General features: G+C 39.6%; 1 protein-coding gene across 3 annotated transcripts in view; it reads right to left on the bottom strand.

Moving 5' to 3' along the window:
- SLC4A4 (solute carrier family 4 member 4) overlaps positions 1-17,046 on the bottom strand; it is a 362,767-nt gene that overhangs the window by 45,527 nt on the left and 300,194 nt on the right. For all 3 annotated transcript variants that reach the window (XM_061420424.1, XM_061420421.1, XM_061420422.1), the window contains exons 15-16: positions 16,578-16,648; positions 6,475-6,666 (exon numbers count right to left, since the gene is read on the bottom strand). In XM_061420424.1, coding sequence (XP_061276408.1) covers positions 6,475-6,666; positions 16,578-16,648 — 263 coding nt within the window. The remainder of the gene's footprint in view (positions 1-6,474; positions 6,667-16,577; positions 16,649-17,046) is intronic.

Here is a 17,046-nt window from a genome sequence, read left to right as displayed (position 1 = left end):
TGTGTTATTTATCTAGGAGGGCCTCAGAGCCTACCAGTAAAAGTCTACCAGAAAGAGATTGTTTTTCCAAGCAGGGGCAGAGGGGAGTGGGCCTAAGAAAGTGGTTCAGCAGGGAAGTTAAGGAGACTCCAGCAGTCACAGCCTCTTCCTCTTCCTCCATTCTGCCTCAAACTGAGCAGAAGAAAAAGACCCACATGAATGAGTGCCAGACCCAAGTAAGTAAATCACCTGGAAAATACTATGTCCCAGTCTGGTCACTATATTCTAAGTTGAAACTGAAAATTTGGAACTGACTCAGAGAAGGATGACCAGTAGAACAGGAGTCCAGAAAACATACCACAAAAAAAAAAAAAAAATGATGAGAGACCTCAAAAAGCTGTAGTGAGTAAACTACCTTCATACATGTGAAATCTGTCATAGAAAAGAAAGACTACACTTGTTCTGTGTAGCTTCAGAAAGCGAGGGCAGACCCCGAGGACAGAGGCCATGGAAAGGTTGATTCGCGTTTCTATCAGGAATGCCTTGGAGATGTGAAGTTCCCTGAGAGTCATTCAAGCAGCCCACAAATGAGCACTTGTCAGGAATGAAGAGGCAACGTTGGACTTGATGCTGTTCAAAGTCCTAACACTAAAATTCGACGATTAAGACTCAGTTATCAAAACTTCTTGATCCTCTAATAGGGCCATCTTGGCTATATCTCCTCTCCCCCAAACCATGATAATAAAGGGTTCCAGGGCTTTAAAAGAAGGTGGTTCTATAATTTAATATTAAGGTACAAAAATTAAACTCCTTAAACGAATAGTTAGTAAGTCATACGTATAAATTAAGGGCTTTCCTGGTGGCACTAGTGGTATAGAATCCACCTGCCTATGCAGGATACATGAGAGACTTGGGTTTGATCCCTGGGTCAGGAAGATCCCCTGGAGGAGGGCATGGCAACCCACTCCAGTATTCTTGCCTGGAGAATCCCATGGACAGAGGAGCCTGGCAGGCTGCAGTCCATAGGGTCACAAAGAGTCAGGCATGACTGAAGCAACTTCACACGTGTATAAATTAAACAATCTAGAAATGGAGCAGGAGACCGTTTTGTATTAACGAATAGATTTCAATGCTGGGGACTTTTCTGTGATGGATAAGTAAGTTGATAGTGCTTCTGACCAACAAGGTACCACAGCCAAAAAAGGCTTCTTCTTTCCACAGATTACCTCTATGTAATCATTAAAACCTTTCACATCACATCTTATTCTAAGAGGAGGAAAAGAGGAAATTAAGTAGATCCTTGAGAAAAACACTTTCATGCCAATTACATACATCAGCCTTCCACACTGAATCTGACTATGCCAAAGTACCAATTCAGTTCAATTCAGTTCAGTTGCTCAGTCATGTCCAACTCTTTGCAACCACATGAATTGCAGCACACCAGGCCTCCCTGTCCATCACCAACTCCCAGAGTTCACTCAAACTCACGTCCATCGAGTCAGTGATGCCATCCAGCCATCTATAGTTCTGCCTAATTGAGAGGCTCTATAGATTTATGAGTTCTAATCACAATCCTGCTCTATCTTTAAGCTGACTGCTTTCATTTTGCCACCATATGTTGCAGTGATGGCATCTATGCTCCAGGAGTAGCATCACTGGTTGGTAGAGGACTCTGGAAGAACATTTCCTGTTAAAGCCCTGAGGCATCTGCTAGAAAAGATCACCGATTATGCTGTGATGCTCCTTTAGGAAGTTTTGATGACAAAATATTGGTGAAAGGCTTGAGGCCGATAGAACAGAACAGGAAATGTATGGGACAACAGACCACTGCACCCCTCCGAAAGGGATGGGAAGCACAGGGGGCAGTCAGGGCGGGTACCACTACTCTATCACATTCCACTGAGCATCTGGAAGTATCTGATAGATTAAATTCCTGGGACTTCCCTGGCAGCCCACTGGTTAAGTCTTCGCCTTTCAATGCAGGTGATATGGGTTTGATCCCTGATCAGAGAGCTAAGATCCCACATGACTCACGGCCAAAAAACCAAAACATAAAACAGAAGCAATACTGTAATAAATTCAATAAAGATTTTTTAAATGGTCCACATCAAAAATAAGAAAAATTCCTGATGGACTGTTAGCAAAGGCAAACTGTTTCATCTTAAGTGCTCACACTGATGGACTGCCAGTGGCTGGCTTCATGAGGGAAGGTGAGAGCAGATAATCAACCCTGATGTGGGCAAAGACAGTGAGAGAGACTGAACTGGGGGACAGAGGTATACATGTAAGTGAAAGTGTTAGTCACTCAGGAGTATCTGACTCTTCGCAACGCCATGGACTGTAGTCTGCCATGGCTCCTCTGTCCATGGAACTCTCCAGGCAAGAATACTGGAGTGGGTAGCCATTCCCTTCTCCAGGGGATCTTCCAGACCCAAGGATCAAACCCAGGTCTCCTGCACTACACACAGATTCTTTATCATCTGAGCCATCAGGGAAGCTCATGTAAAGGAGAGCTATTACAGCAGGTTAATCAAATGGACTGATGAGTTTAACTCGATAAAGAAAATCCTAGAAAGGTAAATATGATGGATATCATTTTTGTCATATCAGATCCTTTTCTACTCTTTTCTACCAAGCTCACTGCCTTGGGAAGCTGACTTATGTGGTCTACGATAGGCTCCCTTGCTCTCCAGATTTCAGATTTCAGCCCAGACAGGCTATCGGGAGAAGAGAGAGATCAGATTATTGATTCCTATAGCTATATCCCTTTGAGGTTGAGTCAGGCTGGCTAAATTTCTCAATCCAAAGGAGTTCACGGGGCCCCTCTGGAAAGCTCTACCACTCTCTCTTCTCCCGGGTTCTAGCAACCGCTCTCATTCCACATCCTTTCATTCAAGGATCATAACAATTCCACTGTTATTATCACTGGACATTAAACGTTCCCTTGTAGTTTCCCCCAACCTAATGTCACCTTTGTATATCACGCTTTCATTAAACCCCTCAGACCATCCTAATCTGAGTGTATAATTTTGAATTTGCTAGATGACAACTGTGGATCATCCACAGACAGAGGCTGGCTGCAAAGGCAGACATGGCATAAAAATGGAGATTATTAATAATGGACTCTGGGGAATCTGTACTTCCTTCTCACTGCTATAAGCACAAATTAAATGTAGAGAATTTTATCTTAGGAGATGGAATCAGAAAACTCTCTTTAAGATTATAGAATATTAGAGTTTAAAGGATATTAACTGCCATCTAGCTGGGCTCCCCTGTTATGGGTGTGGACTGAAGTCCACAGTAAGCTATCAAAGGGTGCCCTGTTAGTTACTTGCAGTGCTGGCCTTAGCATCCACAGCTTCTGGGTTCCTGCATATGTGCTCTTTCCATAAATGGCAGCATTGACCTCTACTTGACTGGGCTCCACTAGCCAACAAGAATTGAGGGCCTAGCCTGCATCCAATCTGGTGCTAACTGATGTGAGGAATAAAACAGAAGTGTAAGAGTTTCCTAGCAATTCTCAGTCTTGATCAATTAACAACTCATACAAACATTTAGGAAAAGAAGTACAAAAAGAGAGCGATGGCTGTGTGAATTAAAGGAGAATTGGACATTTTGTATGGCAAGGGCACTGCCAACCAGGATTAGCATTTGGCGATTTTAGAGGCTCCACATGAATTGTTGGTGAGAGTGAGGAAGTAGTAACAGTTCGGCTTGAGTACTAGCACAGTAATCACATTTAAGCATATAAGTTTTAACTATAGAATATAAAATACAAGTATGTACTATGCTAAGTCAAGTCTGTTGTGTCCCATCTCTTTGCAACCTTATGGACTCTAGCCTGCCAGGATTCTCTGTCCTTGGGATTTTCCAGGCAAGGATACTGGAGTGGGTTGTCATGCTCTCCTTCAGGGGATCTTCCTGACCCAGGGATAGAATGTCTCCTGCATTGGCAGGTGGGTTCTTTATCACTAACGCTACCTGCGAAGCCCAAAATACAAGTATATGAATCTATAAACATATTTGCTCCTACTTACAGAGATCATACTTCTAAATGACGGCCTAAATGAAAACATATTTTGGCAAATGAGAGGAAAAAAAGATGTTCTTATAATTTATGTATGTATGTATTATTAGTTAGCTATAACTGTGAAGTGAGGAGGGGAGGGAGATGATAGTGTGAAAGCCTACACATTTGAACACTTCTCCTTGGAAATCAAATATATGTCCTCCTACCTGTTTATTTTATAATTTGGTGTAAGCAGCTGTAAACAAAGTTGAGAACCTTCTCAACAGGAATTGTAACTAGAATGCCTTCATTATTTTATTTTCACATATTCAATATTTTCCCAACTTTTCTCAACAGCGTTTATCAATGTCTGAGAAGCTACCTGCTTGGGCTCTTATAAGGAGAAATTTCTTTAAGTTCAAAGAGCTATTATCGATTTTGGAATTTGCAGGGAAAAAAAGGTGATGTTTACATAAACAGTTAAAATGATCACTATTCGTCTTAAGGTTGAAATTATTTTGCTAACTACGATTTACAAGTGCTTCACAAATTCTTTAATTTTCACACTATGGCAAATGAGAGAGACAAAAAGGGTGATGATTCCCAAAGTGTGAGCCAAAAAAAAAAATGTGCCATAAATTAATAATTAAGGAAAAATCTCAATAGAGAAGAAGAAATCATCTTCAAAGACCTTTACCCAGGAAACTGTTCTTCACATAACATACCACTGAAAAGGTGGATCAAGTAAGCACATTTCCCAGTATGGGAACCGGTGTTACAACCTCAAAGTCTCAGGGACAAGCACTTAACCTGAATGTGTGAAGCAGACAAGTCTTAGACAATAGAGAACAGTAGTAGTGAGAACAATTAACTACCTGCAAAGGACAGTTTCCACCTATGCCCTCAAGTGTGTGTGTGTGTGTGTGTGTGTGTGTGTGTGTGTGTGTGTGTTTACAAACTATGGGCTAGACAAACAATGGACGAGGGTTGAATTCTGCCTAGGGACCACCACTTCGTGATGCCCTTTCAAGGCAGACAAAGTTGAACACTTCTTGCTACACTTCACTTTGAGGAAATTTTTCATCCTTTGGGCCAGCTATTTCAGAACATTTCTAATGAAATCTGCAGACCACAGTAACCTGCTGTGGTCTGAATGCTGTCCTTCCAAAATCCATATGTTGGAATTCTAATCCACGAAGAAGATGATATTAGAAGGTGGCGCCTTCGGAAGAGCATAAGGATGGAGCCTTTGGGATGGCATTAGTGTTCCTATGAAGGACACCCCACAGAGCTCTCCAGCCCTTCTGCCACCTGAGGACACAGTGAAAAAGACACTGCCCAGGAACCAGGAAGAGAGCGCTCACCCAACCATGCTGGCACCTGATCTTGGACTCCCCAGCCTCCCGAACCATAAAAAATAAATCTGTGTTGTTTACAAGTCCTCTAGTCTCTAATATTCTGTTATAGTCACCCAGACAGACTGAGACAATCATCAACTCTTGCTTTTACTTTCCATTTCATAAGAAATATCAAAGACAAAACATTTCCTAGCTGAAAATGAATATATTAATTTTCAGTCTCATTTCCCAGGAATAAAAAAGGAATTTTATCAACTACATATCCTGTCTTCCAAGTTCTCCTGGTCTTTCTACACAGAGCTCAGGAGGAGAGATTCATGAGATTCCAGTTGTAAAGAGCAGCTCACTGATAAAAATCAAGTATAATCAAGATTACTAAGAACTACTGACATCCTAAATAGTGAGAATTGAACTGTAAAGCAAAGGATTAGCTTCGTTCTGCAGTTAAGAAAACAAAATGCCATTAACTAAATGTTGGTCTTATCTTGTAGTCTCTCCAGGAACCACAGTTTTGACTTGAAGCTCACCCAAGCATATTAATGGGAGACAGGATGTCTGCACGAGACAAGCCAGCTCAATTATCTGTGTTTCTCTATCGTGGCATTCGTCACTATGGGAAGGGAAGGCCGGTTCAGATGACACCCATATCTTATACCAGTACTTGTGTAACAACACAGTTTACATTTATTCCCACAGCCCATAGCCCAACTACTAAATTACTCACAAGTACAGCTGATGAACAGAGAATTCTACGTCAAAATTCCTAATTCATAAGGAAAGAGTTTTTGCTTAAGTACTTAAACACACCATGGATCTCAAAGATCCACAGATCTAAATGGTCTTGTGCATTTTTATATAGAATACACCTACTTTTTCCTTTCGGTACAGTCAGAATTCAGACAGGCAGAATTTAGGATAGAATTATGCGAGCAAAATCCTGAAAGGTTTTTCAAAGCTAGACTATAATTATGTCAAAAATACGTATGCACAGAGACTGGAAAGCAATTTTTAACACTCAAAATCATATTGGAAAGGTTGAATTACAGGTGCCTTTTTCATTTTGTAAAACTGTATTTTTATTGAAACAGTGGGAATTCAATAAAAATTATTTAAAGCTCAAGTACTCACCGTGGTTGGAAAGTAAGGACTGGTTTTGAATTTTTTCAAAGCCATAGAAGAAGTGTAAGTGCCCAAGAAGAGGATGAAAGACATGAGTGTAATATCAGGAACAAAACCACAGTTGTTGCCCACAAGCTTTCCTCCATATTTCAAACACTCCTTTGTCGTCAGAAATGCCCAGTCAAAGGTAGCATTATGGTACTGCAGAAGAAAAACATGAAACATTTTCTGGAGAACAGTGTGACATATCAAAAGCAGCTTTTGATCCTTGATGGACTATACGGGAATTTATACTAAAAACTTCTGTAGAACAGTCCAAGGATAAACCACTGAAGGGTGAAATCTGAGGAGGTGTTAATGGAATAACAGGTAAGGGGGGCCAGGAGGCTGACAGTTATTGAAAATACAGTGAGAATGATGCAATCCATTACCTGGTTTATACTACAACCCTACAATCACCCATCTGTTCAATAGACACAAACCACAAAGTCCTTTCCTGTGAACCTTCCTGAGAGTAAACCAAGACATAATAATCTCCTAAGTCTCCAAACGTGAGACTCTCTGAAACATATCTGATGTCCAAAAAAACTTGACTTCTGTGCTGCACAGCTTCTTGTGCTTCAATCTGATGGCCCTAGATTCAATGCTCTAAAGTTTATATTTGGCTAACTAATTTACCCCACACTTTCACAACTGAGCTATTTCTTTTCAAAATAACTAGAGATTGGTGACTTGAGGAACTAAACTCTAAAAATGTTGGAGATCTCTGCTTTTCCAATTGTGTATCCTAATGAAACACAGCTTTTCTTTTTGACTCCAGGGTCAGCATCATGAGCATCCATTGCTGGAATGTGTTGTGATGGGCTGAGCAGTAGGATATGAGATCTCCTTCCCTGTGTTTCATGGCCTCAAGCTCACAAGGCCATTTTCAAGTTTTCTTCTGTCTCATGAATTGCGGTCACATTGCCAATGCTGCACTTCTCGATAGCAGTGTAATTCTGTTCCTATTCACTGTTTCCAAAATGCAGGAGAATCCTTTAGCTATGGTAGTAGATAAGGCCAGGACACCCATTCTCCAGATGCTGAGTTTTAGCTGTTATAAGCTCACAGCTGTCTTCTTCTCTAGAAAACTGCCTTTCATGACATAAGAGCAGCCTCATTTGGAAGGTTATGCTCTCTTGCAGCCACTTACTGATCAACACTAATGGGGTGCTACTGTCCGAATATCTGGGCTCTCCTAAAATTCATATGCTGAAACCTTACCCCCATATGTGATGGTATTTGGAGGTGGAGCCTTTGGGAAGTGATTAGGTCAAGAGGGTGGTACCTTCATGAATGGGATTTGTGCCCTTGCAAAACAGAGAGCTCCTTGTTCCTTCTGCCACGTGAAGACACAATGAGAAGACTATCTAGAACCAGGAAGCAGAGCTTCACCAGACATTGAATCTGCTGGTACTAGGAGTCAGACTTCCTCTTAGTTGCAAGGCTAATGTGTATGTCACGTGCTAACAGAAGAATAATTTGCGGACACCTCTCAAATAAATACAAAAAGATAAATTTTTCCTGTCCTTTGAAGGCAGGCATTCTACCTCACACCCAGTGCATCACCAATATCCTTTACTATTCATGCATTTTCTTGATATAAGTAATCTAGTAATAAAAGAAGATCACACACATAAAAGAAGAATCTCTGGCCAGAAAGAGTTCATATTTTTATAGCACTCAAAACGTAAAGTTCTTACATAAGTCAGGAAAAAAAAATAAACTCTAGATTTTTCCCTGAAATATTAGTTTCAACTTGTAAACAGCTGACTTGCAAAATTACTCTTTTATTAAACTCTGTTTCTGAGAGGTGATTAATCAGTTTCATTTTGTTTTTCAGATTTCTGTAAATGGATATTTTTAAGCATACCTTTAAAGTTTAGAGGTCATAACAGGTAACAGATTTCTTTGGTTTAAAATAAACAAAAATTTACCATAATTTCAGCACTTTAATATCAGCAGAATCCTTCATTACAGCTCCAACTCCCCAAAGAGGTGACTGGCATTAAAACAATCTCAACAGGAAGCTTTATTGATTTTCTTAGAGAGATGAAAACTATACAGATGTGCAAGAAATGACAGACATGTTTCTTGCTTATGTCACCTTAAAATGCTAGTATCACATTTTTTGCATGCCTCAAATGATTCTTTGTGTTGTTGTACAGAAAATATAGCCTCCGACATCTTCTTCACTAAGGCTCCAGCATAAAATCTTTAGGTAGCATGTATAAACCTCGGTATCTTCACCTTAAGACACAGTTTCCTACTCCAATAGAACTTAAACTCTAGCTAATAACTGTATGCTCAGTTGCTCAGTTGTGTCCAACTCTTTGCGACCCAAGGGACTGCAGCCCACCAGGCTCCTCTGTCCATGGAATTTTCCAGGCCATAATACTGGAGGCTGCCATTTCCTTTGGACATGAAGATGTTTGTGGCGGAGAAAGAACCCAGTTATGGGTAAAAACAAGAATGGAGGAAGATGAAAGATTAAGATAGAGAGAGAGGAAGATTGACTAGGTTCTGGCCTCTCTGGACCACAGATGGGTAAACCCAGAAAAGACTAGAGTGTCTGCAGACCAAAGGGACTGTGTGTCAACAAAAAAATAAGAAAGAGTGGACCAAGACAGAGGCAGAATTCAGTTTAGGATATAGCAAGCACCAAAAGAAATCTTAGTTAACTGAATGAATGAAATCACTCACCAAGATCCTAACATTTGACATATTTAAGGAAGACTTCCCGGTAGCTCAAATGGTAAAGAATCTGCCTGCCATGCAGGAGACCAGGGTTCGATTCCTGAGTTGGGAAGTTCCTCTGGAGAAGGGAATGGCAATCCATTCCAGTATCCTTGCCTGGAGAATTCCATGGACAGAGAAGCCTGGTGGGCTACAGTCCGTGGGGTTGCAAAGAGTCGGACACGACTGAGCGACTAACACACACACCCACAAGGAAGATTATCTATGAATATAGCTATTCTTTCTATCTGGAGGACAAAGTTAAAGTCAAATAAACTTTCAATTTAGATTATCAGGTAAAATAAAGTATTTCCAGTTATATACGAATTTCAAGTAAACAATGAATAACATTTTTAGTATGTCCCATGTAATATGTGGGGCTTTCCAAGGTGGTGCTTGTGGTAAAGAATCTGCCTGCCAATGCAAGAGATGCAAGAGACAGGGGTTCTACCCTTGAGTCTGGAAGATACCCTGGAGTAGGAAACAGAAACCCACTCCAGCATTCTTGCCTGGAAAATTACACGGACAGAGGAGCCTAGTGGGCTACAGTCCATGGGTTCAGAAAGAGCTGGACAAAACTGAGCACACACACACACAACTATACACACACATACACGCAATATGTAGGATATACACTAAAAAAAAATTTTTGTTCATTATTTCTCTGAAATACAAATGTAACTGGGACTCTATTTCTTCCTAACTCTGATGATGCAACTTCGCTTAGACATAGGCTATTTTGAGTAACAAAACAAAAAGTGGAAAATTTAGCCAAAAGAAAACAGAAAATGCACTGGACCCCTATTACATGGATAACTATGATAAGCTTTAAGGGAGCAATAAATAAGAATAAAAACAACATTTTATTATTGGAGAAATAAAATATGTCCATGTATATATTAACTAATAATGCAAGGCAGTAAAAGAAAGTGTCTAAACAAATAGTACAGAGATTAGTAGATCAGAAGAGGAGCTAATTAATTTCATTGAGCACAGAGAAGACAAAAGTTAAACTGCACCTTGAAAAAATGCCCAATCCCTATGGAACTCTCATACTCAAAAGGCAGTAGGCAGAAGAATGGCAAGGCAACAGAACCAGGAAGGAATGCAGAGAGAGTAACGAAAGCCCACGGAGAGGGGCATAAACGTGACAAACTTTGGGTGTATATTTCTTCTCTACTAGCAGAAATAGAGAGGTACAGCATTAGATAGACACCATGAGCAATGATGTGGATCTGGGGACATATGATGCTTCATTCACTTATCTAATAAGTCGTTTAGGCACCACTTATGAAGTGTTCACCATGAGGAGGAACTCAGAGTGAATGGACCAGGTGGGCCAGAGCTGAGTGTCTGCGTAAATGGGCAGTGAGAGAAAAGATACAAAGGAAATGGGACTAAGTTGCTGAGGGTCTTAACTGAGCTCAATCTCATGAAAAGAGATTTCAAGCTGTTTTTTTCTGAATCTCATTTTCTAGAGAATGACCCTATTTGTATTGAGTGAATACATTCATAAACCTTAAAAGTAAAATGTATACTGAAGGATTACTTTTAAATTTTAAAATACCACAGCATCCTCCACAAAGACAAAAGTGGGGGATATACGAATGAGAATGGGCAAATGTTTGACAGTCACTGAAGCTAGGTGATGTGTATATATGCAGATTTATTGTACTATTCTATTTTAGGGCATGTTTGAAATTTTCCATAATATTTTCAAAAGTAGGAACATGTAATCTTTAAGGAGATTTAAGGACAGAATGGTTTGTGCACTTGACTTTCTTAATGAGATAAAATCACAAAAATGTTATGCACAGGAAGATTCATATGACATTCCATTTCCCATGAAAAGAATGTGAACTCCTAGAATCACCCTGAAGGTACATCAAATCAAAGCAGTTGTGCTTCCATGTCTGACTGCCAAGTGGAATTTATGAGACTGTAATAGGTCCTAGACCCATGATTAACAGCATCTCCATGTAGACATAATATGTGTCACTGGGCAATACAATAAGCAAAACTTCAGACATAAAAATGAAAGATTCTACTTTGCTCTCTTCAAGTATCAACTGGTAAAATATATGCCTTTAAACAGTGTATTTGTGTAGTTATATACCTATGGGTAATGCTATAAATATAAGTCTCAAGCTTAAGTAGTTAATGTACTCATTCAGGATTTTTTCCCTGCAGTGGGTAAGCTAGATTTGCAGTGATCTGCAATCTTACTTTATGATATATGGGATGTATATGAGCTGCAACTGTAGCTACATATATTGTTGTGGAATATCAAAAGTAATTGGTTGTCCTACTTATGATTAAGATATAGAAAGCTGCAGGAGACTGTTAGTGGTCCCAACCTAACAACCAAAGCACAAGGATAAAAACTGGAGTGGGCAGCCATTCCCTCCTTCAGGGGATCTTCCTGACCCAGGGATCAAACCCGGGTCTCTTGCATTGCAGGTGGATCTTTTGTAATCTGAACCACCAAGGAAGTTCTCATAAGATCATAGTTTTAAAAATTCCACCAACAAGATAAGAATGTAAAAATCCTAAGTAAATTAAATGCCAAAAAGCTACAAGATCTTCATAGGAGAGAAGAGGTCCCTGACTGCCTCATCCCTGGCAGAGTAGCAGGTGGAAGATCGTAGCAGGTGGAAGATCGTAGCAGGTGGAAGATCAAGGCACTGGAGGTCTCGAGAAATGAGCCACATTTTTCATGAATTTTTAATGATTCTGTAGTCTGGGTGACAAGTTAGAATTCTGTGAAGCCCTCCCTAGGCATCAACCAAGCCTGCATCCACCCACCAAACTTTCTAATTGTCTTTGCCAAATGCACAGAGAGTTCATATAAGGCTAGAGATTTGACATGGAGAAGGCAATGGCACCCCACTCCAGCACTCTTGCCTGGAAAATCCCATGGACGGAGGAGCCTGGTGGGTCGCAGTCCATGGGGTCGCTAAGAGTCGGACACGACTGAGCGACTTCACTTTCACTTTTCACTTTCATGCGTTGGAGAAGGAAATGGCAACCCACTCCAGTGTTCTTGCCTGGAGAATCCCAGGGACAGGGGAGCCTCGTGGGCTGCCGTCTACGGGGGTCACACAGAGTCGGACATGACTGAAGTGACTTAGCAGCAGCAGCAGCAGCAGAGATTTGACAAGACAGCTGAGAGAAACACCACTTAGACACAGAAACTCCATCAAATGCAAGAAAGACACTTTCCTAAGACAGGAAGCAGGAAAGGACAGGCGAGAGAAATCCCTGTGAGGCTTTCAGGCACTTCTGAAAGGGCTAAGATAGCTGACCTCTGAAGGAGTGGAGTGAGCAGAGCAGTTGGGCAAAGATCTCCCAAGGCTCAAAAAGCTGGGGCCTAAAACAAGAAATAGGGCATTTCAGAGGACTTTCTGGGATGATGGAAATGTTCTCTATGTTTCTTCAGGTGGTAGTTACATGAGGTATAAAATTGTCAAAACTCATTGCAATGAGCACATTAAGAACTGTGCATCTTAACGTATGACTGAGTTTAATAAAAAATCAAATTATAAAAATAAATCTAACATGAAAAACAAATACCAACTGATCCATTCAATCATGTTTTCGTAAGAGAAACTTCTGACATTAGATTCTGAAATCTGTTCTCTGCCTCTGAGAGCTGGTAATCTCGATTACCAGCCAATTTCAACACTTACTGTTCAGATAGAGTGTGGATAAATTGTGGCTGGTCTCAAAGACTTACAGAGACCTTTGCAAGAATTTCGTTTGCAGGTTAAAGGGATATTCCAAGTGAGAAATCCATGGGAAAACTGATCAAAGAGGGAAAAATTTAAAGACACAATGACAGAAACACAGATGTAGAAAACAAATGTATGGACACTAAGGAAGAAAGCAGGGGATGAGGAGTGAGAGGAATTGGGAGACTGGAGTTAACATATATATACTATTGGTGCTATGTATAAAATAGGTGATGAAGGAGAACCTACTGTAGAGCACAGGGAACTCTACTTAATGCACTGTGGTGACCTAAATACGAAGGAAATCCAAAAGGGAGCAGAGATATGTACACATACAGCTGATTCATTTTGCTGTACAGTAGAAACCAACACACAACATTGTAAAGCAACTATACTCCAATAAAAATTAATTTAAACCAAGACACAATGATTCCAACAATAAAAGGAAATGTGGAAAACCTGGCTTTTTATTCTTGAAGGGTTGTTATTCCAATGTTCTCACCTCTGTCTAAATGCTCTCATGCCCTGTTTTTCCTGCTCTTTCCCCTGAAAACAGACCCACACCACTAGGAAGAAGAAAGCTTGTCTCCATGCTAATGAAGCTGAAGAACAAAGGCCTCCCTTGCTCTGACAGGATGTTCTTGGGGCCCTGTGAGAGGGAGTCTCACGGTGCCCAAGGGCTGCCCGTCACTTTTACAGCATCTTCTTTCCTGACCTAATTATTGCTGAATGAAAAGAAGGAGATGAAGCCCTGTTGACTGTAGGTCCTAGGAAAGGTTCAGGCTAGCCAAGCTAGGGTGGCCAAACACACAGAGGACCCAGTAGGTGGTCAGAAGCAGCGGCTACCAATTTCTTCTCTCCACCAACCTGAGTGATGGTGGCAAATGGCCTAGCAGAACAATAAGAATACCTGAAAAGAATAAAAATAGCACCGGACATTGACCGAGAGACAAGTATACGTGCCAGCTATTTTGCTGGCTGCCTATTTATTAATCTGGCTCTTCTAGCGTCTCAGGGAAATACTCTTCTCATCATCATTTTACAGATAGGAAGCTGAGAAGCTTCCATAGCTTGTGATTTAAGTAGTGGAGTCCTGCATTTGCAACCAGGCAGTCCGGCATGAGAACTCGGTATCTGTAAGTCCTTCTACATGATATGCTGTTCTGCTTTCCTAAAGAATGGAAACAGGCAGATTTTGGAGTTAGAAAGCCTGAGTTCAAATTCTGATTTTACTGTCTACTGGTCATATGGCCTTTGAAAAGTTAAGTAAGCTTTATAAGCCTCTGATTCATCTATGAAATACAGGTGACACCATAACTCATAAAGGTATTGTGAGGAGTATAGACAATTAATGTAAATAGCCTGGCCCCTAGTAGGTGCTATAATTGATGATAATAAGTCATACTACCTTTCTAACATTCATTTCTGGGTCATGTATATATATGTGTGTGTGTGTGTGTGTGTTTATGCAAAGTATACATAAAGGGATTGATACAGATAGAAAAGGAGAAATGAAGACTAGAAAAAAGTTGTCCTTTATAATTACATACACACACACATTACATATTTTGCCCTAAATTCTTCTCTAGAGAAGCTGGACATAGAAACTGAACATTAATTAAGGTACATAATTGATACACACACGAGGGGACTATTGCCCTGGAGTACAGAGCATTCGTAGGGATGAAGAGAGTAAACAATTGTAAACATTCCAATTTGAAAACACTGAAGCATCATGGTGCACTAGCAATACCACAGGTTATGGAACCACACAAATTTCAGTTCAATCTTTGTTCTACTAACTTATGGCTACATGACCTAAACCAAGAAAAGGTTATTTACCTTCTGGGGCTTCAGTCACTCTCATTTATAAAATGGAGATAATTATGCCTGGTAGGTTATGTAAATGATCACAATACACATTAAGGTTTACAATAATGATAATATGTATAAAACACCTGGTCTCTTGTAGATGCTTTATAAATGGTAGCTAAATTATTATCATTAGTGTGAGTGTACTTCACAATCATATGAGAAGTCAACCTCAACTTCCATTTGTTTTCCATGAATCTTATAGTGACATCTTAGTATAATTACATGTCAATTGCTAGAGTCTCTCCAGGACTTGCCCAAAGACAGGACTTAAAAATTTATTAGTTCAGGGCTTCCCTGGTGGCTCAGATGGTAAAGAACCAGCTGGTAATTCAGGAGATTCAGGTTCAATCCCTGGGTTGGGACAATTCCCTAGAGAAGGAAATGGCAACCCACTCCAGTATTCTTGCCTGGAGAATTGCATGGACAGAGGAGCCTGGCGAGCTACAGTTTGTGGGGTTACAAAAAGTCAAACATGACTGAGGGACTAACATTTTCACTTTAAAGCTTTACTTGATTAGTTACAACAAGAATTAAGTTAGGAAACAATCTCTTTTGAAGTCATTGGAAGTAAATGTTTTATTAATTTTTATTCCAAATTAACCATCTTAATTAGTTACATATATATTTTAATTAGGTTTTAAGTAAGTTTCTTAAAAGTCTAGAAGGAAGTATTTTTCTCTGTTTTAAGTTATATCCTTTTAGGCACCAGGTCAGCTGGCTCAAAGATTGAAAACTGAATTTTTTTCTCTATGTGGCCCTTAAGACATATACGTATCTCTTACACACACACACAGACACACACACTTGTGCACGCACGTGTGCTCTCAAACATGGATGAAACAAAGAGGCAAAGTTTGGAGAAAGGCAGAGAAAACAGTAAGAAAAGAAGTCAAGAGAGCCATTGAATGTGAAAACGAGAGAAACAAGGTCAAGTGAGAGATATTCAGGAAAGATACAAAGCGTCATCTTTGAAAGGGATGTTGTGGGCACTGATTATATAATATCTCCAGAAGTGTTCTGGTCTCCTGAGAGATGGGCACTCTATCAGGACAAAGTATTATGGTTTCTGCCTTTATAACTGAAAGACTGAAATTCCTTGGTAAGATTCCATGTCCAGTGCAGAAGGAACACAATTGCAAGTCTGAAACAGCACTTGCCCCTTTTTCTCCAACACAAAAGTCTTCTTCCAGTGTGTGACCTTCCATGCAAAACAGCTCATTTTTAAAGCTTAGTTCCAGTCTCTTAAAGAGCCTTGGTTACAAGCCATGGGAAAGGATATCATGTGACAGAGGCACAGTCCTTTCTAAGTGACACAGGAAACATCCTGCTACAATCACCCTCAGTGAAGAGAACACAGCACCATCTGGTCATCAGAAGAGTTTGTAATCGTACTAGAAACAAAGAGAGGATTCCATGCTCCCACTTCGCAACGTACCTCACTTTCCCTTGTGAAAATACTTAAACCTGATAATTAATGGATATAGCAGTCAAATTCCTGAGAAGGTTTGAAAATTGTGTTATAGAAATAAATACTGAAGTTTGAAAGAAAAAAGGAAAAGAAAAAAAAACAGTTGATCAGAGTGCAGAAAGTGTTTTTTCTTTCCCTACAATATCACTGACTATTAAATATGTATTCAGACTAGGATCGCTGAATGATAGGAAACATCATATCATGAATATTATAATTAGAATATATAATATGCAAATGATTTAAAATATTAAGTCACTTACCATGTTAGAAGAAGAAATGGTTGGCAAATCTTCAGGAGCTAATGTGGTATCATTAGACACTGAGATATTAACTGTAAGAAAAATACCATTTTTTACTATAAAAATAAGATTAAAGTGACCCATATTCATAATTAGTAATTTTAAAAAAGCAGGAAATGGCATTTAAAAAATGTCTTCAACAAAAACATAAAGGCACAATAAATTTTTCTTTATTATAACTGTATTTACCTTTCACCTAGATTAAATAACCAAAAATTTGGATACATCTTTTATGTTCTAATTTGAGAAGAAAGAATGACAAATATTTAAGGAGATGATATTGTAATTTGTTTAAGGTTTCAAAAGAAAAAGAAATCTCCTCTATTACAAAAACGCATTCAACATATTTTACCTAGTGGAAAAAAATGACTGTTAATAAGTGAGGAAATTGGTTGATTATGGCTTCACATACAGTTAAATCTTATAAATT

The sequence above is a fragment of the Bos javanicus genome, chromosome 6, assembly GCF_032452875.1.
Source record: "Bos javanicus breed banteng chromosome 6, ARS-OSU_banteng_1.0, whole genome shotgun sequence".
Taxonomy (NCBI): domain Eukaryota; kingdom Metazoa; phylum Chordata; class Mammalia; order Artiodactyla; family Bovidae; genus Bos; species Bos javanicus.
This window is presented reverse-complemented; position numbering and strand designations above follow the sequence as displayed.